This window comes from Sardina pilchardus, chromosome 1 (assembly GCF_963854185.1).
Source record: "Sardina pilchardus chromosome 1, fSarPil1.1, whole genome shotgun sequence".
NCBI lineage: Eukaryota > Metazoa > Chordata > Actinopteri > Clupeiformes > Clupeidae > Sardina > Sardina pilchardus.
The window spans coordinates 6,459,365-6,485,614 of NC_084994.1; the positions used below are offsets into that span (position 1 = coordinate 6,459,365).

Genomic DNA, 26,250 nt, shown 5'->3' on the forward strand with positions numbered 1-26,250 from the left:
CGGCAACCCAAAATGTTCAAAGAGCCATTTTGGACCAAAAAAACAAAAAACAAATCTGTCTGGAGCCGCAAAAAAATGAAAAGTAACACAGGCTGTAAGTGTATATTATCCATATTAGCCTACTATACAACGAGGCTACATAATGAGCTTTCATGAAAAATGTTTTTCCCTACAGCGCATCTCGGAGAGAATGACACACCACGTGACTACTCCGCTGGTGCTTTAAGTTCAACTTCGTGTAATCACCATCCGTGAACCGTTGTTTTCCACGTTTTAATATCTCTCAGGTTGCAACAAAATTTCTCCAGAAGTAGGCTACTGCAATCGCACTTTTTCTCTCAGTCCCAACTGGGAAGTCGGCTGCAAATGTAGCATGCCTTCCCTGAAAATGTCTTTCTAAATGTCTCTCTTTTTGTTGTTCGCCAACTTCTCATTACAAAGCAAGCAAACATGCAGGCAATCCTTCCGCAATGGCAATGAAAGCAAATGATTCGGTCCATTCTGCCTTAAATTCTCTGATCTCATCGGCTATCTTTCTCTTTTTCCCTTTGGGATCCATGGCATGGCCATGCTGACACCCGCCGGTTTGTTTACAACCACAGCCACCTGCATGGCACGGCGCCGCCCTGAAACGTGTGTCGCAGGCTATCAAATCTTCGTTGACAGAAATGTTGAACTTTAATATTTACTATGCACATTTTTACAACATTGGAAAACGTTAAGAATGTTTGTCCTGATACAGAAACCATATTAAAACAAACAAACAAAAATCCCCCCATTCATTTTCATACATTTTTGAAGACGCTCAGGGAGCCACCAGGGTTGCGCTAAAGAGCCGCATGCGGCTCCAGAGCCGCAGGTTGCCGACCCCTGTCATTAGATAATGAAGCTAGATTGAGCTCCAGAACGTACTTCAATAGCGCCGCCATCTTGGTGGGGGCAAGAATCGAGCAGTATCTACAGCTGTAGACTGCAGAAGAGGACTTGACCCATTAGATAATATAATGAAGCTAGACTGAGCTCCAGAACGTACTTCAATAGCGCCGCCATCTTGGTGGAGGCAACAATCGAGCAGTAAATCACTGGAGGCCAATGGCGAAACAGGTGTCTGACTGCCAGGCAAGCGTTGCTCATACAGTAAGGTGTTTGCCCTCACCAATATGGCGCCACGTCGATGTATGCCACCTAATAGAACTCGACGGACAATGCGGTATCTACTGTATCTATAAACATAGCATTTTAAACAAAAGGAAACAGGTATTCTGTGTTTGTATAATTAGTGATATGGGTGGGATTAAATAAGTGTATCTATTCATGGGTTTCATCAGGTCCCTTTCCACAGGTGTATACAATCAAGCACCATGCAGTCTGCATTGATAATCAAGGTGCTTGATTGTATACACCTGTGGAAAGGGACCTGATGAAACCCATGAATAAACATAGCATTTAACAAAAGGAAACAGGTATTCTGTGTTTGTATGATTAGTGATATGGGTGGGATTAAATAAGTGTTTCACTTCTCCCCACTGCCTTTCAAATGTGTGTAAAATAAGAGATTCTTTTGTTTTTGTGTTGTTTTCTGCCATTGAGTGAATGGCATATGTGTTTTGTCACATTTGAAATAAAATTAAATCAATCAATCAATCAACATGACCTTAGAGAGGGTCTTAGAGTCTCCTCATGGTAAATCAGTGTAGCATTGTCATGGGTTTGAAGCCATTACTGCTCAAAGACAATGTTCATTAATCTGATACACTACTTTCCTTGATGCGTGTGACATAGGTGTACTCGTTGGCTAATAATGACGCAATGACGCATCGAGTGCCGTCCCATTTCACAGGTAAAGATTTCAATCCCTTAACACTTCTCACTCCGTTGTGAAGGGGCACTCCCCAGTGAAGGGCACTTCAATGAAGTGGTAGGGTGAAGGGAGGACTATTGGGACAGGGCCCATATACCGGTTAAATTTCCTATCAAATCACAGCACTACACCTACAGTATAGGACTGAGATAATGGAGCTCTGCACCTTCAACACTAAAGGTTTGACAGTGACAGTGTATTTTGCCCACAGTGCAGGTGCACTGGCCAGACTGAATTCAGACGCACAGAGTGGGAAGAGTCAGGCCCAACTTAGATAGATAGATAGATAGATAGATAGATAGATAGATAGATAGATCAATCACTGATTGCATGTGATTGGTTTCTCAATAGGGCTCGGGAACAAGCCTTGCATTCTAGGAATATAGCCGCCATATTGGTAGCGCACCGAGCGCAATATCCATTCATTCAGATGCAGAAGACAAGAAGCAGAAATGTAGTATTAGCGATTCTTTTCCTCTTGCGATCATGGGTGGTGCTGTTACACCCCACTACACAGCAACATATGACCAAGAAGGCAACAACTAAGTAACAGGAACACACTTATAGGCGGGAGAGTAAATCCATAGTAATCCATAGTAAACTAAGGAGTGAGGCTGCCAATATGGCTGTGCCCGCGCAGTTTTCACGTCATGTCCCCTAGTCCTATTTCACTTCACCTATTTCAGAAATCCTACCTTGATGTAGCTTCCTTCTATATCTCGCCGAACTCGGGGCCTACGTCTTTTAACTTAGATGACCAAGCACTGCTACTGCATCTCACCTCTGACTTGGACCTCCATATCAGTGTTGTCATGGTTCCCGTCTCCTGCGTCCGCGGTGCACTGGTAGCGTCCAGCGTCCGACAGCCTGACGGAGCTGAGCTTCAGAGACAGGTTACCCCCGGCGATCTGGTCTCGGAACAGGGAAGTGCGTCCGTGGTATGCCGGGTCCTGATCCTCCGTCTGGTCCTCCCCATCGCTGTGCACGTGGATGTGTGTCTGGGTGGAGTCTTGGAGTCTGTACCACACCACGGACAGCTGCTCCGCGTCGCCGACGGCAACGTGGGCGGAGAGTGAGCAGGGCAGAACCACGTCTTGTCCCGCTTCGCCCAGCAGGGGGCTACCAGGACCCACTAGCGTGAAATTACCTGGAACACCATAACGCACACACAATGAGCTCTCCTCGTGTTAATGAATGTGATGGGCTCTGATTGGCTGTTAGCTTTGTAGCATCCTCATTCTTGCCTTTTGTCATTTCACAAAATAATCGTCATCGTAATCGAAAATCGGATTTTGAGAGAAGATAAACAAGATTTTATTTTAGGGCAAAATCGAACAGCCTTACTGAGTCATATCATATATAGAGTCCCAAACAAACAAACAAACTCCGATGAAAACATAACCTCCTTGGCAGAGGTAATAAATGGTCCGAACATCTTGCCATAAAGAGAGAATGCAGCCTAGACACACAGCTTACACACACACACACACACACACACACACACACAAACAAATGGTCCGAACATCTTGCCATAAAGAGGGAATGCAGCCTAGACACACAGCTTACACACACACACACACACACACACACACACACACACACAACAAATGGTCCAAACATCTTGCCATAGAGAGGGAATGCAGCCTACCTGTGGATGCACATGCCACTACCCCAGTGCAGAGAAGTAGGATGCAGAGATGTGCTAAGAGGGGCGAAGAACAGAAATGGCTCAACCCTGAAGGGGACACAAAGAACAGAAATGGCTCAAGCCTGAGGGAGACACAATGCCCATCTGCAGTCAATGTCAAGTGTCTAGTTATAGAGTACATTTAAAAACAATAACTTTATGATGTGTTACTTTATGATCAGTTATCTGGAGTGTTCACACTGTACTGTACTGTAGGCCTACTGTGTAAAGGCCTACAACAGAAAGAACGTTTTTTTTTATTATTATTTGCCATTCAGATTAGAAATGGTTGGTTTGGTGCATTCTTGAACATCATGCAAGAAAGTGGTCGTCACTCCAGTGCATCAGAGTAGTCTGAGACAGTATGGTGGCCGACAGGTGCAAACGACGTGCAACTTAAGACAACACATGCACAAAACACGTGCAAATAGAGAAAACACAAACAATTTCAGAAAACATCATCTTCATTTGACAACACGTGCACAATGCACATCATTTCGAAAAGGTGCTGCAAATTCAGATAGCATCTACATTTTAGCTGCCAATTCACTCAACACTTGCAATTCAGAGAGGCGCTCCGAAATTCACAATAAATGTAAATCAGAAACGCCAACAAAACTCACAATACGTATGTTATCTGTTACAGATATTGACTACATTACAGTATCAATATATTGAGATAACGTTAGCTAGTTGGTTGGTGAACTTACTGATAAGTATGCTAACGTTAGCTTACCCGTCATAGGCTACTAGCAATGTCGCCACAGATGCTAGATGATAGACGCCGCCGCGTTGTTCAGGTAGAAAAACACAACTTAAACCCCGATGTATATCTGGGTCCTAAAGAGCATCTCACAAATTCCCATGCAGATTTAGAGAACTAACGTCAACGTTTGTCCTTCAAGCGATTTGTCTGCTGCTCCAAAATCGTTCGATGTCAACCTATTTTTTAGTCTGTTTCACCATGACAACGAGTCGAATACTATCGAGATCGCTCGTTGTCGAAGAGTCTATCAGTAGTTTGCATTTTTCACATGTTGCATACACCTCTTTCAACACTGCATTTCGGTCGTTGCTTTTACCTTACAAAAAAAGCCTATGCCAGTTTCCTATCCAACTGCTGCCTGCAGCCTACTTCCAAAACTCCAAAGCTGCGGTCAGATCCACCACTCAATAACACTCAATAACAGTTTGTGTGATGTTACTGAATCCCAACAATTTCATTTTCAAACAGCTAGATGACTGCAGTCTGCACCCGTTTACTCGGGTTTTGGGTGGTCGTTTGGATAGGGTGTATTTCATACACAATCTGGTAGCCTGCTCTTAGAAAGGCCGAATAGATCAGTATGAACAAATATATTATATGTTGTCTAAAACCATGTCCTGACCTGCACAACAATGTTCATAAAATAATTTTGCATAACTATAGGGAATATTGAATATTGTTTTGATCCACAAGCATTACAATCATATTTTTCTAAATAATTGAATGCCAGCTGATGTATTCTAAATACGCTCACTGGTAAATGACATAAGTCACTGTGACTAATAATGTCTGGTTTGAATTATCTGCAGGATCTTGGCTGCTGTTGAGAATGGATGGGTTCTCTCACTGTTCTCCAAAGGTCAGATAAAGGTCACTTTTACAGAATGTATCTCTGGCAGATCCCATCACCAGTTCAGCTAAAACGATGTCAGAAGCCAAAGATGCTGATTTCCAGCGAAGAGCGGGTAAATTAACATGTCATCAGTCATGTATGTGCAGCAGATGAAACAAAGTACTGGAGGGATTTACAGTCTTACCACTCAGAGAGCTCCAGAAAATCTGGGAGGCAGCCATATTTTACAATGGGCAGTGCACAGCAGCATTTCTACCTCAAGCATGTTGGGTAATGTGACTCCACTCTCCTCAGATCAGCTGCACTGTCTGTTTTGCTATACACTTTAGTCATCTGCCATTGAGAGGGTACTGTGATCTTCGGTATGTTTACACTGCAAACTCTGATTCTTGCCACCCAAGAGCTTACAATGCAACTTACCAGTTTGGCAGTTAGCATTTAACACCCAGATCTCCAGTCGCAGCAGTGAAGCACTGACATTGAAAACAGCAACTGACAGATGACAGATGACAGTTTTTTTCTACCCCTTGGCATACACAAATCATAGACACAACGACGTCATAGACAAAAAGGCCTTTAATGTCTTTATAATACTGTCCATCTGATTTAACAGATTTTTTTTTTTTTTTTGAATGTCAAAATACTAAGAAACTCTTTTGTCTGAATTTAGTGTTTTGCTGCCACACTGGAGAAAAATGAATACCCAACACTCGAGGTGAGGGAACTGAAGAAACTAAACAAGAGGAACTTAAACAAATGGTAAAACCACACAAACTTAACAAACAGAACTAAAACGCATACTAGAATCAGGAGCTAAGCCAACAGAACTAAAACAAATGAGCTGAGGAGATCGGCATGATGTAGAGGTCTGTCATGGGCCGATGTGTATGGAAACCATCACCTGTAAAACAAACAAACATCACCTGTAAAACTGAAAAATAAACAAACAGCAGCTCTCCCATTAAAAAAATAAATACAAACAAGGTGAAAGTCAAGGGATATATTAATTTCACATTCTTACGACACAAGCTTGGCAATGGGGTCATTCCACCTCAATTCAACAAATGCCTTCTGCTTGACCATCTCAGATTTCCTTCAAAATTTTACCACCTGAAGAGTAACCATTTAAACTGACTTAGCCAAAATATTAGATTGGTATACCTAATACGTCCAGAGAAAAACGTTTTTGAACATGGTACCCCCCTTCTGATTTTTGGCACATTGGCGCCCTCATCTAAATCTGCAGCAAAGTTCAGATGTCATTATCTCAAAAAGTGTTCAAGCTAAAGACTTCAAATTTTCTGGGAATAATGATTGCTACCTATAGATTCCACATATTCATTCGTAGGCCGTATGTATTGATACTGACTGTGTTTCAATCTTGTGAAATCAGAAGAAAAATGGCAGATTTTTTTTCAACCCCCACATTGGGTGCTCCATTACACAATTTGTAAACAAAATGTTTGACAAATGGTTATATCTCTCTACAGAAGTGTTTAAGCTGTCTTTGAAAAAGTAATGAAGAGGTGTCTATATTGCTTTTTTGTTGGAAGTATTGTAACACAAAACTGAAAAATAATCAATTTGGATGATATTGTATCTCCCCATTACAGAGGTATGACACGCTATACCAATGAATTGAACACATCTCCAGAAAGAGTATGGAATGGGCTTTCAGACTGTGAAATTTCAAGATGGTATTATGGCTGCAGTTATTAAAAAACATTTTTTAAATATTGGTCTATTACAACAATTAGCGTTGCTTTTTTGTGCTATTATTTAATGATTTCATAATCCTTGTCTTATTCCTAAGTATCAGATGTTTATGTCTCATACTGTTCAACATTTATATTTTCATTTACTTGCTGAGTGGTGAACTAATAAAATATTTCCTGTATTTCCGAAATAAATTGCTGCTGTCACCATTTAATGCCACTAGATGTCACTGTTCATGGATATCAGCAATGTGTTGTTATAGTAGACCAATATTTCAAAAATAACATTTCAATAACCATAGCCATAATACCATCTTGAAATTGCACAGTCTGAAAGCCCATTCCATACTCTTTCTGGAGATGTGTTCAATTCATTGGTATAGCTTGTCATACCTCTGTAATGGGGAGATACAATATTATCCAAATTGATTGTTTTTCAGTTTTGTGTTACAATACTTCCAACAAAAAAGCAATATAGACACCTCTTCATTACTTTTTCAAAGACAGCTTAAACACTTCTGTAGAGAGACATAACCATTTGCCAAACATTTTGTTTACAAATTGTGTAATGGGGCACCCAATGTGGGGGTGTGAAAGAAATCTGCAATTTTTCTTGTGATTTCACAAGATTGAAACACAGTCAGTGTCAACACATACGACTTAGGAATGAATATGTGGAATCTATAGGTAGCAATCATTATTCACAGAAAATTTGAAGTCTTTAGCTTGAACACTTTTTGAGATAATGACATCTGAACTTTGCTGCAGATTTAGATGAGGGCGCCAATGTGCCAAAAATCAGAAGGGGGGTACCATGTTCAAAAATGTTTTTCTCTGGATGTATTAGGTATACCGATCTAATATTTTGGCTAAGTTAGTTTAAATGGTTACTCTTTAGATGGTAAAAGTTTGAAGCAAATCTGAGATGGTCAAGCAGAAATTTTCTCTAAAATCCGTTGAATTGAGGTGGAATGACCCAATGACTTTTCACACAGATATCTGTTTCTCGAGGTCATGAGAACTGTCAGTTCGGAAACAAATAATAATAATTAAAAAAAAATCTCTAGAGTCACAATACATATTTTACTCTGCTGTTGTAAATAGCAAACGTCTCGTGACTGGTCCCCCCTGTCTTTGTAGGCCACCCTGCAGGTGTGTGTGTGTGTGTGTGTGTGTGTGTGTGTGTGTCTCTACCTCAGATGTGCACGTCTGCGTGCTGTATGTGGTCCTTGTAGGCCACCCTGCAGGTGTAGGTGTGTGTGTGTGTGTGTGTGTGTGTGTGTGTCTCTACCTCAGATGTGCACGTCTGCGTGCTGGATGTGGTCCTTGTAGGCCACCCTGCAGGTGTAGGTGTGTGTGTGTGTGTGTGTGTGTGTGTCTACCTCAGATGTGCACGTCTGCGTGCTGTATGTGGTCCTTGTAGGCCACCCTGCAGGTGTAGGTGTGTGTGTGTGTGTGTGTGTGTGTCTACCTCAGATGTGCACGTCTGCGTGCTGTATGTGGTCCTTGTAGGCCACCCTGCAGGTGTAGGTGTGTGTGTGTGTGTGTGTGTGTGTGTGTGTGTGTGTGTGTGTGTCTCTACCTCAGATGTGCACGTCTGCGTGCTGTATGTGGTCCTTGTAGGCCACCCTGCAGGTGTAGGTGTGTGTGTGTGTGTGTGTGTGTGTGTGTGTGTGTGTGTCTCTACCTCAGATGTGCACGTCTGCGTGCTGTATGTGGTCCTTGTAGGCCACCCTGCAGGTGTAGGTGTGTGTGTGTGTGTGTGTGTGTGTGTGTGTGTGTGTGTGTGTGTGTGTGTGTGTGTGTGTGTGTGTGTGTCTCTACCTCAGATGTGCACGTCTGCGTGCTGTATGTGGTCCTTGTAGGCCACCCTGCAGGTGTAGGTGTGTGTGTGTGTGTGTGTGTGTGTGTGTGTGTGTGTGTGTGTGTGTGTGTGTGTGTGTGTGTGTCTCTACCTCAGATGTGCACGTCTGCGTGCTGTATGTGGTCCTTGTAGGCCACCCTGCAGGTGTAGGTGTGTGTGTGTGTGTGTGTGTGTGTGTGTGTGTGTCTCTACCTCAGATGTGCACGTCTGCGTGCTGTATGTGGTCCTTGTAGGCCACCCTGCAGGTGTAGGTGTGTGTGTGTGTGTGTGTGTGTGTGTGTGTGTGTCTCTACCTCAGATGTGCACGTCTGCGTGCTGTATGTGGTCCTTGTAGGCCACCCTGCAGGTGTAGGTGTCGCCGGGCTGCGCTATGAGGGTGCGGCGCACACTGACGCCCCCTACTGGGTCCCACTCGGAGGTGGCCGCGTCGGTGGTCAGCTTGATCTTCTTGCCGTCCAGCCAGTCGACGGCCGGCTTGGGGCTCCACCCGTGAGACCTGCACACCAGCTTGCAGCCGTCGGCTTCACACGCCTCGACGGAGATCTCGGGGACGGACCCTTTGGCTGGGGACGAGTCCAAGAACAAGGGACATCATGAGTGTGTGTGTGTGTGTCCGTGTGTGTGTGTGTCTGTGTGTGTGTACCTCGGCCTGTGAGTTGAATAACAGCATAGTGCTGCCATATTGTGTGCGTGTGTGTGTTTCAATAAAAGGAATATAATGTCCGGTACACTGATATTTGCTCCCGTTTAATGTTAAAGGCAAGCTACGTTTTGACCCTACTGGGTCTTCATCAGGCAAAACAAAAAAAGTTCTGTGTGTGCGTGCGTGTGTGTGTACCTCTGACTGTGAGTGGCACGACTGCGTAGCGCTGTCTGGTGCTGGACTGCAGCACGATGCAGATGTAGGTCCTGGTGTGTGTGTGTGTGTGTGTGTGTGTACAGTGTGTGTGTGTGTGTGTGTGTGTGTGTACCTCTGACTGTGAGTGGCACGACTGCGTAGCGCTGTCTGGTGCTGGACTGCAGCACGATGCAGATGTATGTCCTGGTGTCCATCATTCTTGTCTGGCTGAGCCTCAACGACACGTTGCCTTCCTGCAGCTGATCCAGGAACAGCGCCGTGCGGCCCCGGAACGAGTCGATCTGCTCCCGGTTGTGCTCGCGGCCGTTCCGGTGCACGTGGACCTTGTTGGTGGGCTCGTCGTAGGCGAAGGTGGTCCACTGCACGGTGAAGTCGGCGGCGTTGATGCGCGGGTCCAGGGAGCACGGCAACACCACGTCCTCACCCACCAACACCTCCAGGGGCTGCCTGGGGCCCACCAGACGGAAGTCCTCTGGGAGAGGAGAGAGGGGGAGAGAGAGAGGGGGGGGAGGAGAGGGAGGGGGAGGGGGGGGAGAGAGAGAGAGAAGGAGACAAGAGAGAGAGAGAGAGAGAGGAGAGAGAGTGAAAGGAGAGAGAGAGGGGGGGAGGAGAGGGAGGGGGAGGGAGGGAGAGGGAGAGAGAAGGAGACAAGAGAGAGAGAGAGAGAGAGAGGGGGAGAGAGAGGGAGGGAGGGAGAGAGGGGAAAGAAATAAAGATGGTTAAGCACAGACATCTGAGTTCTAATATACTGTACTGCTACATTAATACTCTCAGGGCTGGGCATCTGAGTTCTTATATACTGCATTGCTACATTAATACTCTCAGAGCTGGGCATCTGAGTTCTAATATACTGTACTGCTACAGGTCTCAGAGCTGGGCATTTGAGTTCTAATATACTGTACTGCTACAGGTCTCAGAGCTGGGCATTTGAGTTCTAATATACTGTACTGCTCCATTAGTACTCTCAGATCAGTACTCTGCTGGAGCATCCTCACCAGAGCTGTCCACCTCGTCCTCAATGTCTACAACCTCCAGAGGGCGGTCGGGGCCCGCCGAACGAAACTCCACTGAGAAAGATCATCAGACAGACGGACATTTGAGTTCAAAATATGCTGTGCATCTTCATTGGTGTTTTGTAAACATATGGCATTGATAATTCACATCCCAACTCCACTGGGCAATTTACCTGCGTGGCACTCTCTGCAACAGTGGACCAGCACAATCACGACAAAGGCCGCCAACGATGTAGACACAAAATGAGCCATTGCTGTCAATAGTCAGAAACAACCAGTAAGATACGTCATGTAATTTTCATCTTAGCATTGGGAATGTTATGGCATTAATATAACATACGTTTAACTTCTTTCACTTTAACAGAGCTATCTGCTCGCCACAAGTTGCCCAACGTTGAACGTTACGTATCACCAGAGACACTTTAAAAAGACTTTGGTATCACCCAGTGGGACTGTATCAAACAAGCTAACTATTCATGCTATCGCTGTTAGAACCAAAGAAGGTTGTATAAACGGAACCGCTTGTTTCCTCCTTTCTGTGCTAAAGGTATGAATATTGCCTATAGTGGCAACCGGGTGATATGCGGGATAACGGCCTTGGAGGTGTGCAGCTACGGAATTTATAAAGTCGGGCGGAGGCACCTCGGCCAAAGATTGTCTAGTTACTTTAGCAGCTAGCTGCTAGCTAGCTTTATAAACCGTCTCTGCCTCAGCCGTTACACCGTTAGCACTATGGCTAATGTGGCTAACGTTATAAGTATCAATGTGCTGTTAGTTAATAAATATGTAACTTACCCGCTAATTTCATGAAAAATTAAACAGTCTTTGGCTAACATACCACTTGGTGAATATGGAATGAATAAGGTGGATTACCTTGATATTTTCTCAACCTGACTGAAAGCCAGCTAGATCTTCTAGAAGAGCCGAGGTAGAACTAGTCTAGATCTACTGTACAGTTAGGAAGCTGCCTAATTTGTTACCAGGCAACAGCAGCTCTAGAGAGAACATTCCAGAGGGCAGCACTGATTACAGTCCGTTCTTCTGCGTTTTATGTGTGATGCTTGGTTCACTGTTCATTTTTCTTTACTATGAAAATGGGTGAAATTATATAATTTCTTCATTGCTTTAACATATCACCACAAATGGCTGTTCATGTCATAGCCTATGTGTAATAAGAAGTGCTTGCTAAAATGCTTTGCATTGTGAGGGTTAGGGCATATATTACACATGTAGCCTACTTTGCAGACATGTACACAAAAATACATTGTATGGACAACATAAGTGATATTACATATCGTTTCATAGGTTGTTACACTGTGCTCATTATGTAGATACACTGAAAGCAGGACTCCGTAAAAGACTGTTACCTATCTTTTTAAAAAATCATATTTTATGTTTTTAATCATCATTTACAGCAAGTGATCACAAATAAAAGTTTGTCACGTTTTATGTTGATATATATTTTGATAGCATATGGCATATACTGTATAGGAAGAGAGTCACAAACACAGTACAGTATTACATATACAATATGTTTGTGCAATGTTCAAACAGAACAATTTGCAGTTATTATCTGTGTATACACACACAAAAAAAAAACAACAACCAAAAACATGCATTCAAGATTGTAGATTTCCCTAGCTTTGAGGGTTTATTTGGCATTTTTTATGCTTGGTTTTGTTTTTCGTAATTGGAGTGTTTGTAGAGGCTTTAGAGACCCAAATGTAAGTTTCTTGTCTGAACAGTTTCCTTGTTATATAAATATAAGCACTAGGCTACACCACAGATGTTATTAAAAAGAGAAGACAACAACAAAACATTTGCCTTTTAGCACAAGGCATGAATAAAGGCATATACTGTACTGTATAGGAAGAGAGTCACAAACACAGTACAGTATAGACACATATAATACGATATACAATTTGTGCAAACAGAACAATTAGCAGTTATCATCTGTGTACAAAAACAACAACAAAAAACCAACCAAAAACAAGCATTCAAGATTGTAGATTTCCTTGACACCAGGATACCACTGAACTGAGTGAATTTGACAGATGACTGCGAACAGATGCAGCCGCAAAAGAAGCAAACATATATGATGGGTCATATATGCCCGCCCTTAGAATTGGGACTTTATTGGTTTTGAGGGTTTATTTGGCATTTTTAATGTAGAGACCCAAATGTAAGTTTCTTGTCTGAACAGTTTCCTTGTTATATAAAGATAAGCACTACACCACAGATGTTATTAAAAAGAGAAGACAACAACACAACATTTGCCTTTTAGCACAAGGCATGAATAAAGGCATATACTGTACTGTATAGGAAGAGAGTCACAAACACAGTACAGTATAGACACATATAATACGATATACAATTTGTGCAAACAGAACAATTTGCAGTTATCATCTGTGTACAAAAAAAAACAACAAAAAAACAACCAAAAACAAGCATTCAAGATTGTAGATTTCCTTGACACCAGGATACCACTGAACTGAGTGGATTTGACAGATGACTGCGAACAGATGCAGCCGCAAAAGAAGCAAAAATATATGATGGGTCATATATGCCCGCCCTTAGAATTGGGACTTTATTGGTTTTGAGGGTTTATTTGGCATTTTTAATGTAGAGACCCAAATGTAAGTTTCTTGTCTGAACAGTTTCCTTGTTATATAAAGATAAGCACTACACCACAGATGTTATTAAAAAGAGAAGACAACAACACAACATTTGCCTTTTAGCACAAGGCATGAATAAAGGCATATACTGTACTGTATAGGAAGAGAGTCACAAACACAGTACAGTATAGACACATATAATACGATATACAATTTGTGCAAACAGAACAATTAGCAGTTATCATCTGTGTACAAAAAAACCAACAACAAAAAACCAACCAAAAACAAGCATTCAAGATTGTAGATTTCCTTGACACCAGGATACCACTGAACTGAGTGAATTTGACAGATGACTGCGAACAGATGCACCCGCAAAAGAAGCAAAAATATATGATGGGTCATATATGCATGCCCTTAGAATTGGGACTTTATTGGTTTTGAGGGTTTATTTGGCATTTTTAATGTAGAGACCCAAATGTAAGTTTCTTGTCTGAACAGTTTCCTTGTTATATAAAGCACTACACCACAGACGTTATTAAAAAGAGACTGCATTACCATCCACACAGTTGCAATCTCTCATGAGATTGCCACAAGTTATCTTCTGTACTTGAACTTTCCAAGCATGTCGCTGTGCCTGACAATGAGTGTGGCATTAGCATGGGAGAGGAGGAGGTGGTGGAAGCAGCAGCGCCAGTGGAAGTGGCAGTGTCTCAGCGTTCGCTTGCAGCCCTCTCTTCTCTCTCTCTCTCTCTCTCTTTCTATCTCTCTCTGTCTATCTGTCTCTTGCTCTCTTCTCTCCAAAGAGAAGACAACAACAAAACATTTGCCTTTTTACACATGGCATGAATACAGGAATATGTATAGGAAGAGAGTCACAAACACAGTACTCAAAAACAAGCATTCAAGATTGTAGATTTCCTTGACACCAGGATACCACTGAATTGAGTGAATTTGACAGATGACTGCGAACAGATGCAGCTGCAAAAGAAGCAAAAATATATGATGGGTCATACTGTATATGCCTGCCCTTAGAATTTTCCAACACACACACACACACACACACACACACACACACACGCACACGCACGCTCCCTCTACTAGCACGACCCCAGGCAATTGGGTTGGCACCTTGAGCCGTGGATCTGCCCAGGGTTTCTTCCTGAACAAGGGAGTCTTTTTTTACATAACCTGACATAATGGCACAGTGGAGACAATAGTCTAACTATAAAGCACTCATCACTATAGTCTAATAGACTGTACTGAGAATCGACCAATGCCTAGGCTATACAATGATTTGAAGATAAAGTTATATCTAGAACAACAGTCATCTAAAACTTATTTAACAAAGTTTATGTTTCAGATAAAGTCTCAGTCATCACAGTCACTCACCAAAACTCCTCTCTTCTCTGCCCGTCGTTCCTTCCCCTGTTATCTCCCTTCTCCCTATAAATGTTAAATAAATGTTTTTGTTAAAGGTATACTATGCAGGATTGGCGATTTCATCGCCGGTTTAGCTTTCACTTTTCATTTTCGCTCGTTTTATGCTTGCATATTTCTCTGCAGAGCTTCCCCTACAGCTTTAGCGTGTATATTTGACAAAACTCCTCAATCGGTCAGTCTGCCGTGCCTTTTCATGAGACTTTACATGACACTTCCTGGAGTAGAGCATGGGTGCGTGCCCGGTGTCTCCTGAAGTTGCAAGTGTGGTTTTACCGCTACAGACCACTAGAGCGGCCAAAAAAAACATCGTTCGACCGGTAATGACTCATTTAATCATATATAACAGTATAGAACGAATTGATTAACTGAAAAACGTTGCATAGTATACCTTTAAGACACACAATTCCTCAACTTAAGTTATCATTAGTGGTACAGTTTATCCTGAAAGTAGAGGGCAAAAAGCAGAACATATTTACATATTAAAAATCAGCAGCAAGTATCAGAGAGCAGCTGACCCTGATTTCTAAAGAATGGCGTCGGCATCGGCCTTAAAGGAACACTTCACCGTTTTTTTATATTAAACTATGTTATTCGCTTAATTAAGACGCAGGCATGAAAATGGGTCAGGGGTGAAAAAGGTGAGAAGACTCTTCTCTGACCAACCCCCCGACAATCAAATGTAAATTTAGGTTACGCATGGCTTACGTACTCGTAATGATCCGGGTGTAACTGAAACTTGTCGCAAGTCACACACATAACTCAAACGGTTACGTGTGTTACGTGTGGTCTGAAGCAGTCGCAACTTTTTTTTGGCTACGTTACGAATCATTTGCGAACCATTTGAGTTGTATATCTTTTGCATAGGCTTTGCGTAACGTCTAAGCGCAGTGTGCTTCGAGTAACAGGGCCCACGTTTCTTAAAGACAGCATTATCATGTCAATCAACTACATCTCTGGACAAAACGAACCAGCCCAGTTGATGAGCATTTAATTCAACTGTCACATTAGCCTTTGATATAGCCTACTGATAAAGTCTGCCTATTTGCTTCACCTTTTGCCGATCTAGATGGTTCAAACTGCACGTAGGCCTATTCTTCATTAAAATAACTCGTTATGTCTACATGTTTGTCTAATTTCGCTAATAACATTAGAGGAAAACAACCTGCTACGTTGCTACACTAGTCTCAGCGTCTTTTTCTAATAGAAGTTGAACGTTTCAACTAGCCCACCTGTGAAATCCCTCGGTATCTCTCCTCGCCATGATCACTATTCCACCTGACATCTCAGACGCATCTATCTGCGCTCACAACAGGGAGGCTATACTTGGCTTGCGCGTTCTGTTCGCGTTTCGTCTTTGTCAACAATTAGCTTCCACTAATGTTTATTAAACGCATAGGGGCTATATTCACGCATCCCTTGCTGATCAGACACGTTTTAAATGCGGCTCTGGAAACACCTCAAGATGCGTTAGCGTCTGCGCATGACTCAGTTATAAATTCAATTCACCTTGACCCCCCCCACCCCCCTCAAAATATTTTCTCATCGGATCTGCACGAATCATGTAAGTCACCTATTCATTATTCAAAACGGCGAATTTCGCCGAAAGGTGACGAGTTTTCATGCCTGAAGACGAGTTGATACATACCTCTCACGTTTCAATGCGTGCACTCTCTGGCTCTGGCGCAAGGCGCAACTTTGATAGCACTTAGTTAGCCCAATGCATTCATTAGGATCCAAACAGAGATGAAGTTAGAAGTGACCAAACACCTCCATGTTTTCCCTATTAAAATACAGTTACACGAGTAGTCACATGACCAAGTATGGTGAGACAAAATCAAACGTGGTGCATTTCTAAGCAGGTAAAAGGGATAACTATATTGTGTGGCGGAATAATATTGGGAGCACTTAGTCTCTGCGCAGTAATATCCTCACTCCAAAGGGAAACTGAAAGTGCAAGAGTGAGGATGTTACTGCGCCACACAATATAGTTATCCCTATTACCTACTTAGAAATGCACCACGTTTTATTTTGTCTCACCATACTTGGTCGTGTGACTACTCGTCTAACTGTATTTTAATAAGGAAAACGTGGAGGTGTTTGGTCGCTTCTAACTTCATCTCTGTTTGGATCCTAATGAATGCATTGGGCTAGCTAAGTGCTATCAAAGTTTGAGTGCACGCATTGAAACGTGAGAGGTATGTATCAACTCATCTTAATTAGGGGCATAATGTAGTTTAATATGAAAAAACGGTGAAATGTTCCTTTAAAAAAACATATCTGTCACACTCTAATTTTAATGGATCTCCATGTATTTAAATGGAAGCATGTATTTGAAGTGCTCCACCCTGATATTACCTTTTCCACATTCCATGGCTGGTTGGCTCTTTGTATCCTCCTCAGCTGGTTTGTCCCCCTGGTCTGAAACATGAATATATAATGGTAGTTGATTTAGATGGAAGTGTGTGCTACATACATACATACAGTATATGTACCACTTTTTTGAGGGGGAGAGGTTAGTGAAAGCATATTACATATAAAATGGAATATTTAAAGGAACCGTATGTAAGAAATGTATTTCAATTAATCATAAAATGGCCCTGATATGTCACTAGTCATTAAAGAGAAGAGCTTCCCCTACATCTTTAGCGTGTAAGCACAGCGCAACTTTGATAGCACTTAGCTAGCCCAGTTCATTCATTAGGATCCAAACAGAGATGAAGTTAGAAGCGGCCAAACACCTCCTTGTTTTCCTTATCAAAATACAGTTACACCAGGTAGTCACACAACCAAGTACGGTGAGACCAAATAAAACGTGGTGCATTTCTAAGCAGGTAAGAGGGATAACTATATTGTGTGGCGCAGTATTATCCTCACTCTTGCACTTTCAGTTTCACTTTGGAGTGAGGATATTACTGCGCCGAGTCAAAGTGCTCCCAATTGTTATTTCGCCACACAATATACTGTAGTTATCCCTCTTACCTGCTTAGAAATGCACCACGTTTTATTTTGTCTCGCCATACTTGGTCGTGTGACTATTTGTGTAACTGTGATAGGGAAAACATGGAGGTGTTTGGTCGCTTCTAACTTCATCTCTGGTTTGGATCCTAATGAATGAACTGGGCTAGCTAAGTGCTATCAAAGTAGCGCCGCGCACCAGAGCCAGTGAGTGCACGCATTGAAACACGAGAGGTATCAACTCGTCTAAGTTAAGGGAATAACATAGTTTAATATGAAAAATTGGTAAAGTGTTCCTTTAAGTTATCATTAGTGGTAGGCCTCCAGTTTATCCTGAAAGTAGAGGGCAAAAAGCAGAAAATATTTACATATTAAAAATCAGCAGCAAATATCAGAGAGCAGCTGACCCTGATTTCTAAAGAATGGCGTTGGCATCGGCCTTAAAAAAAAAAAACCATATCTGTCACCCTCTAATTTTATTGGATCTCCATGTATTTAAATGGAAGCATGTATTTGAAGTGCTCCACCCTGATATTACCTTTTCCACATTCCATGGCTGGTTGGCTCTTTGTATCCTCCTCAGTTGGTTTGTCCCCCTGGTCTGAAACATGAATATATAATGGTACAGTTAGTTGATTTAGATGGAAGTGTGTGCTACATACATACATACATACATACAGTATATGTACCACTTTTTTGAGGTGGAGAGGTTAGTGAAAGCATATTACATATAAAATGGAATATTTAAGGGAACAGTATGTAAGAATTAATCATAAAATGGCCCTGATATGTCACTAAACATTAAAGAGAAGAGCTTCCCCTACAGCTTTAGCATGTGTATATATATATATATATATATATATATATATATATATATACTGTATGTGTATGTGTGTGTGTGTGTGTGTGTGTGTGTGTGTGTGTGTGTGTGTGTGTGTGTGTGTGTATATATATAAATTGCAAGTGTGGTTCTTCTCATTCCACAGACTCTAGTCTCACAGACTTCCAGCTGTAAACAAGGAGTGAATGCTCCCTGGACAAACTGCATGGCAGGTCAGTCAAGCAAAACAACGATTTCTAAGTGATTTTATGACTATGAAAATGTTGCATAGGGTCTCTAAGAAATCATGCTCGTTTTGAATATTTATATCACTGACAACAGTGGTCCGGCCAAGATATTGTCATTTTAGAGTGATTTGCAGCCCTCAACTGATGCTCATATGTTGTGTTTTGGTCTGATGTGCCACCCTACACTTATCCACTAATCATGAAGTCAGTAGTGTTTCGGCATCCGGGTACCACAGCTGCAGCTACAAACGTGTAACTTACTTGTACATTTCAAATATTCAAAGTTATGCATGTTCGTGCAAAGTATCGTTATGTTAGTGTATATGGAAGAGGTGGGTCATCGATTTGAAAAGGTAACCTAAGGAATTGTTTGGGAAATAAAAACGGCGAGTAGTCATTGCTAACGTTAGCAATGCATTATCAGAGTTTGTTTCTCTGTCATTATGCTGATGAGGAAAACAACATGCCCTTGAAAGCTAGCAGCCTACGTTCCTGCTGGATCCTGCAGCTAGCTGGCAACCGCGACTCAGAGGGGAGGGGGAGGCGATACACCGCTCCTCAGTATTTTGAAAGTAATTGCAGTACTAGTTTTGGCCGAAATCCTACATACAGTATGGTTCTATAAATGCTAGATAAATATTTTTGTTAACACACACACACAATTCCTCAACTTAAGTTATCATTATCGTTAGAGTTTATCCTGCATGTATCTGAGGCCTAATATTACCAAATTCCACGTCTGCTTGGCACTTTGTATCCTTTTCAGCTGGTCTGTCCCCCAGACCTGAAACTTAAATGTATAAACGGTATAGTTAGTTGATTTAGATTGAAGAGAGAGCACGCCTCTTGTGCAGTAGAAATAAAGCGCAGATTCCCCATACAAATGTTTAATCTAAAAAGATTAGGTTAGTCAAAGCACATTACATAAAATGGAATATTTCATATATATATATATATATATATATATATACACGCTATAAATCTATATAGATACTGTAGATACTGTAGATCAGGGCTCAAAATTAGCACCAGCCACCAGCCAAATGCTGGTAAATTTTGAAGTTGGCTGGTAGCTTTCAGACAGAAAATACTTATTTCCTATTGAATGGCTGGTGGATTTCACCAGTTCATTTGTCTCTGGCTGGTAAATATTCACATTTCAAAAAGTTAATTTTGACCCCTGCTGTAGATAGATAGATAGATAGATAGGCATACAACACACATACATTTTTCAACTTGAGTTATCATTAGTGTTACAGTTTATCCTGCAAATAGAGGGCAAAAAGCAGAAAATATTTACATATTATCAGATATCAGAGAGCAGCTGACCCTGATTTCTAAAGAACGGCGTTGGCATCGGCCTTAAGAATAATGAAAAAAAAAAAAACATATATAAACATATTTGTCACCCTCTAATTTGAATGGATCTCTATGTATTTAAATGGAAGCATGTATTTGAAGTGCTCATCCTAATATTACCTTCTCCTTGTTCCATGGCTACTTGGCACGTTGTGTCCTTTTCAGATGGTGTGGCCCTGGAGCCTGAAACATGAATGTATAATGGTACAGTTAGTTGATTTGGATGGAAGTATACTACTCACATACATATAAATAAGTTCCACTTTTTTGAGGGGGAGAAGTTAGTTAGTCAAAGCATATTACATAAAACAAAGAATATCTCAAGACATTTTTGTTTTAATCTCAATGATCACAGTTTACAGTTTACAGTTTACATCATAGTTTACAGCTCATAAACAGCAAAAAAACAGCATCAGTTTATATTTCTTTCTGTTTCTGTTTTAGGCACTCCGCTTCATGTCATGCCTAACAACGCCCCTTAAGGCTGGCTTACATTGTATGATTTCCAAAATCGTGGGAAATCATGGGAGTTGTACTGGAATCGCAGCATGCTGCTGTCAACTAAATCGATTAGAGTAAGCTGCCAATCTTAGCGGTTTTAAGTCTGTCGGAGTCAGGGCTCGAAATTAACTTTTTCAGACCCCCGCGGCTCATGAATAACATGGGAGATGCTCCGCGGAAATGCCTTCATCAATGAACCAATCATTGGAGCTAATAGTGCTGCTAATATCCAATCAGAAATGCAGGATGACTATACATATCAGAAGTTGTCATGCTGCAGGAAAGTCGAGCATGGGGATCGAAAATGAACTAGTATTAAGTTTAGTTGTTAATAAAACCAAACGTGGAACTTCTGGTCGTGACACAGAAATGATGGCAGCATAGTGGAACAGCTCCCGAGTATTTGAACATTTCCCATGCCTCTTAACTTAATATTTAGTAAGAGGGGCAAAGATGTCAGCTAGGGGCAAAAAAGATGGCAAAGAAATAAAGAACCCAAGGCAAACAGGAACGCAAAGTGGAAATGCTAACATGGCTAGCCCTGACAAAGAGCCCATGGATAATCTAGATTTGATCCTTCAAGAATTCAGAGATTTTCGACAGGATAAATCTCAAATAGAGGAAATCAAAGGAGAAGTAAGTAAAACCAACACTAGACTGGAGGAGGCCGAAGACCGAATCGAAAAGGCAGAAGAAAGATTACAAAATGTAGAGGGTGTTCTGTCAGAAATGCTAAAACTCCAAGCACAAATGGAGGCTAAATTAACCAAGCAAGAGAGCGGCTCACGACGAGTAAACATCCGCCTATATGGGATTCCTGAAGGGGCCGAAAAGGACAGTGCATCGGTGGTAGAGTTTGGAGAAAACCTGCTGGGGGATAATCTGGATATTGCAGATACAACAACTCTACAAATTGAGGGAGCCCATCGTTCACTAGGACCTAAGCCACCGTCACAGGCACAGCCAATCAATCATTGTGAAATTCGCCAATTTTCTAACCAAAGAGACGATACTTCGCAATGCTTGGCAAAAGAAGGGCTTGGTGCATGTATCTGAGGACCCCCACCCTAATATTACCTTCTCCCTGTTCCAGGGTTTCTCGGCACTTTGTATCCTTTTCAGCTGTTATAGCCCTGGGGCCTGAAACATGAATGTATAACGGTACAGTTAGTTGATTTAGATGGAAGTATTCCCCTTTCCCCTATACCTCACCTGTGAGGAAAACCAGTACCAGTCATCAGGCAACTTTGTGCCTGGCCCTCATCACACCTGAAATCCCATCCCTATGACAACCCTACCATCGCCTGCTGTGGTCCCCTGCCCGGATTCCTGGCCCACGCATCCTAGCGACCCATTACTTTCCGAAAATTACTAACTACCTATAAATTAATATTACCTATAAATAAGTTCCACTTTTTTGAGGGGGAGGGTTAGTCAAAGCGTATTACTTATTACTTAGTATAACACTATATTTTGTTCTTCTTTGAGGTAACTTGCATTTAAATCTGTATTTTGAGGGGACACACTGTAGCATGTCTGTAGCGATTGCATTCGAGCAAGTTTAGTCTCCTATTCCCAATTAATCTCCATAGACAAAACTCCCTTACTCTATGCGTTGCTCAGCAGTTGCAAAGCTTTAGATGGAGGCATGTGTCTGAGGATCCCCAACCTAACATTACCTTCTCCACATTCCATGTCTGCTGGATTCCTTGTCTCCATTTCAGCTGGTTCAGCTGGTTTGTCCCTCAGGGCTGAAACATGAATGTATAACGGTACAGTTAGTTCATTTGGATGTGCTACATACATACATATAAAAAAATATATATATTTTTTTATTTGATTTTATTCATGGTACAGTCCAATGCAGTCTTGTCTAACACATAGGCTAGGCTATATCAAACTGCCTGTATGTTAACTTTGTTTTGTTCATAGCACTGGTCCTACAGAGGTTGATAGTTCTGTAGCACAATCCCCCAAATCTCTAACGGTATGTAGTTACAAACACCTCATCTGCTTCACTCTAGAAACCATTTGAAATAAGGTGTCATCATCCATAGCACCTATAGTGTGATGTTTGTAGCACTGTACAGCCCTGCTGCCAGCAACCCTTTATCCTCTCAAATTCAAATTCAAAGGAGCTTTATTAGCATGACTGTTTGGGTACAGTGTTGCCAAAGCCAGTGTTACAGATAACACAGTAGAATCACAAGGGTACAGAACGCACCAACATACAAAACATCAAGACGCATATTCTCTCTCTCTTTCAAACATACAGGCACAAATAACTTATTCTTATCAAAGCATGAGCTGAGCAGCAGGATTTAAAGCTCTCCGTTTGCCTAGGTGTTTTAGGAAATAGAAGCATAATTTTAGCCTAGAAGTTTAAACGCCCCTACCAGTAGCAAATTTAATTTGCTGCCGGGGTAGTCTAGCAACTCTTCCTTGTCTTGGGAGCTGGCAGCTGTCACCACACCAATCACATTGTGTATAGATATTCGACCATAAGTTGCGACCATTAAGCGTGATTTCTGCATCCTGTAACTGCTGCTACTTGAAAACAAGAAGATGAGTGGTTGTAGGGCTATCCTATTGCGTGGAGAGGGAGTTTGAAAGATAACCATTTATCCCATCTTTCCGATTGAGCCCTACGGTTAGTTCACAAGACCCATCTTTATGTGGGTCTGGCTCGTCAGGCTAGCATAATTTAGGCATTTGGATAATAAGAAATAACTTTCATTTATTGTGTGGATAAGTGGTCCCCAGCGATGGGGTATTTTTGCAAGCTACGCAGTAGGAAACGGTAAAACATGTAATTGAATAATGACCTTTTCTGCTCTTCTTCCTCCATGACTTTCTCGTGTAGTAAGTTGTCGGCCCCAAAACAAAGCAAGAAAGTAGAAAAGATAAAGATGCAATAAAAGGGATTTTCCATGGCTGAGTAAAAACACCATCTGCCAAACAAAACAAACACAAGAGTGATGAGTGTCAATATATAACTGCTTGACAATTTTTTTGGCAAGACAGACAATCAAAATGTATGGCATACCTGAAATATGAAATGTGGCCTCCATCACAACAAGTTTCTCAAAAGCAACTCTTGCATCTTGTTGTGTGAGTCTGCACACATATTGATTCCCATTATAAGCAACTAGCCGTCGTTTCACTCTGACGCCATTTGGACCCAGGACTGTCTCAGGTGGTTCTGCAGTTAATAGTCGTCCCTTGCGGTCCAGCCATTCCAGAACCGGCTCAGGCCACCAACCTTCAGACTCACACACAAGAGTGAAGCCGCCATCCTTTCTGATGCCCTCTGGAGTGATCAGGGGGGCTTGTCCAATACCTATAGAACACAACAAATTGATCATTAATAAGTGTGTTGATTACATAAATTTGTCATTGATTATTTTCACTGTGTGGTGTGTTAAAAATACGATATTAATCCTCAAAGAGGCAAAAGGTATGCACAGGCAGGCCGACCTTCGGTACTAGTGTACAAAGCTTTAATCATGACGCCGGAGACAAGTTACAAACACACAAACATCCTAGACGAGCATGAGAGTCCTCTTTTAACATCTATATTTAAACTCAGTTCCATGCAGACATCTAACATCCAAGGTGTTATCTACAAGTAGTTACTGGAAATTTCCCCACAGTGGCAACAATTAACCATTTTACCAGCCGGAGGCAATATTCAACGCCGTTCTCAGTTACCTGCGAGTTCACGTTTTGATTGAAAGTGTGGCATGGGACCATTTTGATTTTAAAACTGACTGACTTAGTTCACTGCAAACACTGTAATATAAGTACAACACGGCTATAACTCAAATGATGTACCACTTAAATTAATATAGCAGTGCATCCCGTATCTACCAGACTGGTAGAATTTCACTACAAAGAAAAGACGCTGTTAGCGAGATTCTACCAGTCTGGTAATAGTAGGCTACATTGTGGCCGAATGTGATAATGCTGGTTACAATACATATTGTATATACATGTACTTTCTTGACAACAATAGGCTACTTAAGGGCAGCATATCCATCTCAAAGAACTTGTAGATCTCTTGGATAGTTTTCTCTGGTTGTTGTGCATCGCAGCTCCTCCGTCTAACGTCAACGCTATGTTGAAACTGAAAGCAAGGTGCAACTGGTGACTGAGAATGGCATCAAATGTTGCCCCTGGCTGGTAAAATATTTAATTCTTGCCACAGTGGAATTTATTTCATTGCTTCAAGACCACACTACGCAACAAACACAATGTATTTTTGTATTTTCATTAAATTCTAGATGAATAGAAAGTTAAATAAATATATTTTAATATAAAAATATAATATCATTAATCTATAGTCAATCTTTAATTCTCCCAACAATTGACTGAGAAAATGTAATCGAATACCCATCCTTAATCAAAACAGGCTCACCTCTTACAAAAACATGAACAAAGACATCGTCATAGTGTGATCCGATCTGTATGAAGCATTTGTAGTCTCCATCATCTGACACCTGGACGCTGCTGAGTTTCAATGAGGTGTTTCCTGTCTTTAGCTTGTCTTCAAACAGAGAGGTTCTACCTTTGTAGGCCTGGATCTGCTTGTCATTTTGCACCCTGCCTTCTTTATAAAGGTGCACCAAAGAGCCCTGTTTATGACGGTTCAGCCTGAACCACTCCACAGTTGTGTCCTCCTCAGCACTCATACTGGGCTTTAGGGAGCAGGGGAGAACCAGGTCCTCCCCAATCACAGCAGAAAGAGGATAGTCTGGACCAAGAACCTGGAAAAAGCCTGTTCACAAAAGAAGGAAAAAAAGTCTGTTCACAAAAAGAAGGAAATTGTCCAGCGTTGAATAAAGTCATCATTAGGACATTGTAAAAACCTTCAAGAAAAGTAACATTTCTAAGGTAGAGAAAATACTTTCACATGAGGAAAATGGTCTGGTCTCCACGAACATTTATGGAGAACTCCTGGCAAACAGAAAACTTTTTGCAAACATTTACCTACGTTTGTTAATTTGAACGCACCTAATTAGTTATATCATTAGAGTAGCATATAGTAGTAATAATAGAAGTGTCCCTTACCTGAACTAACCTTGCACTCAAGGAGCAGAATCATCCAGCAATATATCAAGTGCTTATACGTATAATCCCACATCATCATTCATAAAATAGGTTCACTTGCAAACGTACTGAAGGCGCAGTGATATCGTACGCAGCATCTGAAAATAGTCCCCATAGACAACAAGCAGTAGTAGTGCCAGTAGGTTGCAAGTTGCCTTGATTATTACGCCAGATGAGAGTGTAGTTCCATGTCAAATCAGCCTAGAAAAACGCCAGGTTTCATTTTCAGTTGGTCTTATTGCACTTTCTAACTTGAGAGGAGACACGTTTTAAATGGGAAAATTACCAGAAATCTTAGTCACTTTTAAACATGAAGCTAGCAGGCGAGAAGCTAATGGTCTAATCCGATTCAATGATCTATGCTAGGCTGAAGCTAAAAGTTGTATCGCCAGACTCACAGAATGGCTGGATGAACGGGAACAAGGTAAATATAGATTGTTTTGCTCGAGGGGAGGTGGAAAATGAGCGTATTTCCAAAAATGGCGGAATATCCCTTTAAGGCAAAGATTTTTTGTATTGCAAGTTTTCTGAAATGTGATGTTTAGATATGCAAATGAGACCAGTTTTACTTAAATATGCGGTAAT

At 41.6% G+C, this 26,250-nt stretch overlaps 2 protein-coding genes across 3 annotated transcripts in view; both read right to left on the reverse strand.

The window, feature by feature from the left end:
- The window catches only part of LOC134079548 (CD276 antigen-like), a 25,415-nt gene extending 13,893 nt beyond the window's left edge, over positions 1-11,522 (reverse strand). Inside the window, exons 1-6 of the mRNA XM_062535675.1 lie at positions 11,492-11,522; positions 10,792-10,872; positions 10,601-10,672; positions 9,718-10,077; positions 9,043-9,309; positions 2,643-3,008 (exon numbers count right to left, since the gene is read on the reverse strand). Coding sequence (XP_062391659.1) covers positions 2,643-3,008; positions 9,043-9,309; positions 9,718-10,077; positions 10,601-10,672; positions 10,792-10,870 — 1,144 coding nt within the window. The 5' untranslated portion in view covers positions 10,871-10,872; positions 11,492-11,522. The remainder of the gene's footprint in view (positions 1-2,642; positions 3,009-9,042; positions 9,310-9,717; positions 10,078-10,600; positions 10,673-10,791; positions 10,873-11,491) is intronic.
- Positions 11,523-12,062: 540 nt separating this feature from the next.
- On the reverse strand, positions 12,063-25,715 carry LOC134063463 (butyrophilin subfamily 3 member A2-like). Of its 2 annotated transcripts, XM_062518989.1 has the most exons (12): positions 25,627-25,715; positions 24,974-25,333; positions 23,603-23,896; positions 23,382-23,507; positions 22,236-22,307; positions 21,634-21,696; positions 20,176-20,238; positions 19,424-19,486; positions 18,167-18,229; positions 17,029-17,091; positions 14,623-14,676; positions 12,063-14,211 (listed from the first exon to the last, which is right to left on the reverse strand). In XM_062518989.1, the coding sequence occupies exons 1-12, from the start codon at positions 25,703-25,705 to the stop codon at positions 14,135-14,137; spliced, it is 1,377 nt and encodes a 458-aa protein (XP_062374973.1). In that variant the 5' UTR covers positions 25,706-25,715; the 3' UTR covers positions 12,063-14,134. The 2 variants fall into 2 exon arrangements, with proteins under 2 accessions (XP_062374973.1, XP_062375060.1); XM_062519076.1 differs by lacking the exon at positions 18,167-18,229.
- Between the last annotated feature and the right edge of the window lie 535 nt (positions 25,716-26,250).

What these genes read in the sequence shown, in the direction of transcription:
- LOC134063463 (XM_062518989.1), bottom strand. Translation starts at nt 25,705, where the DNA reads ATGATGATGTGGGATTATACGTATAAGCACTTGATATATTGCTGGATG. An exon ending in AACCCTGGAACAGGGAGAAG is followed by an intron (nt 20,239 to 21,633) that starts GTAATATTAGGG and finishes TTCATGTTTCAG; the next exon opens with GCTCCAGGGCCACACCATCT. An exon ending in AGCCATGGAATGTGGAAAAG is followed by an intron (nt 17,092 to 18,166) that starts GTAATATCAGGG and finishes TTCATGTTTCAG; the next exon opens with ACCAGGGGGACAAACCAGCT.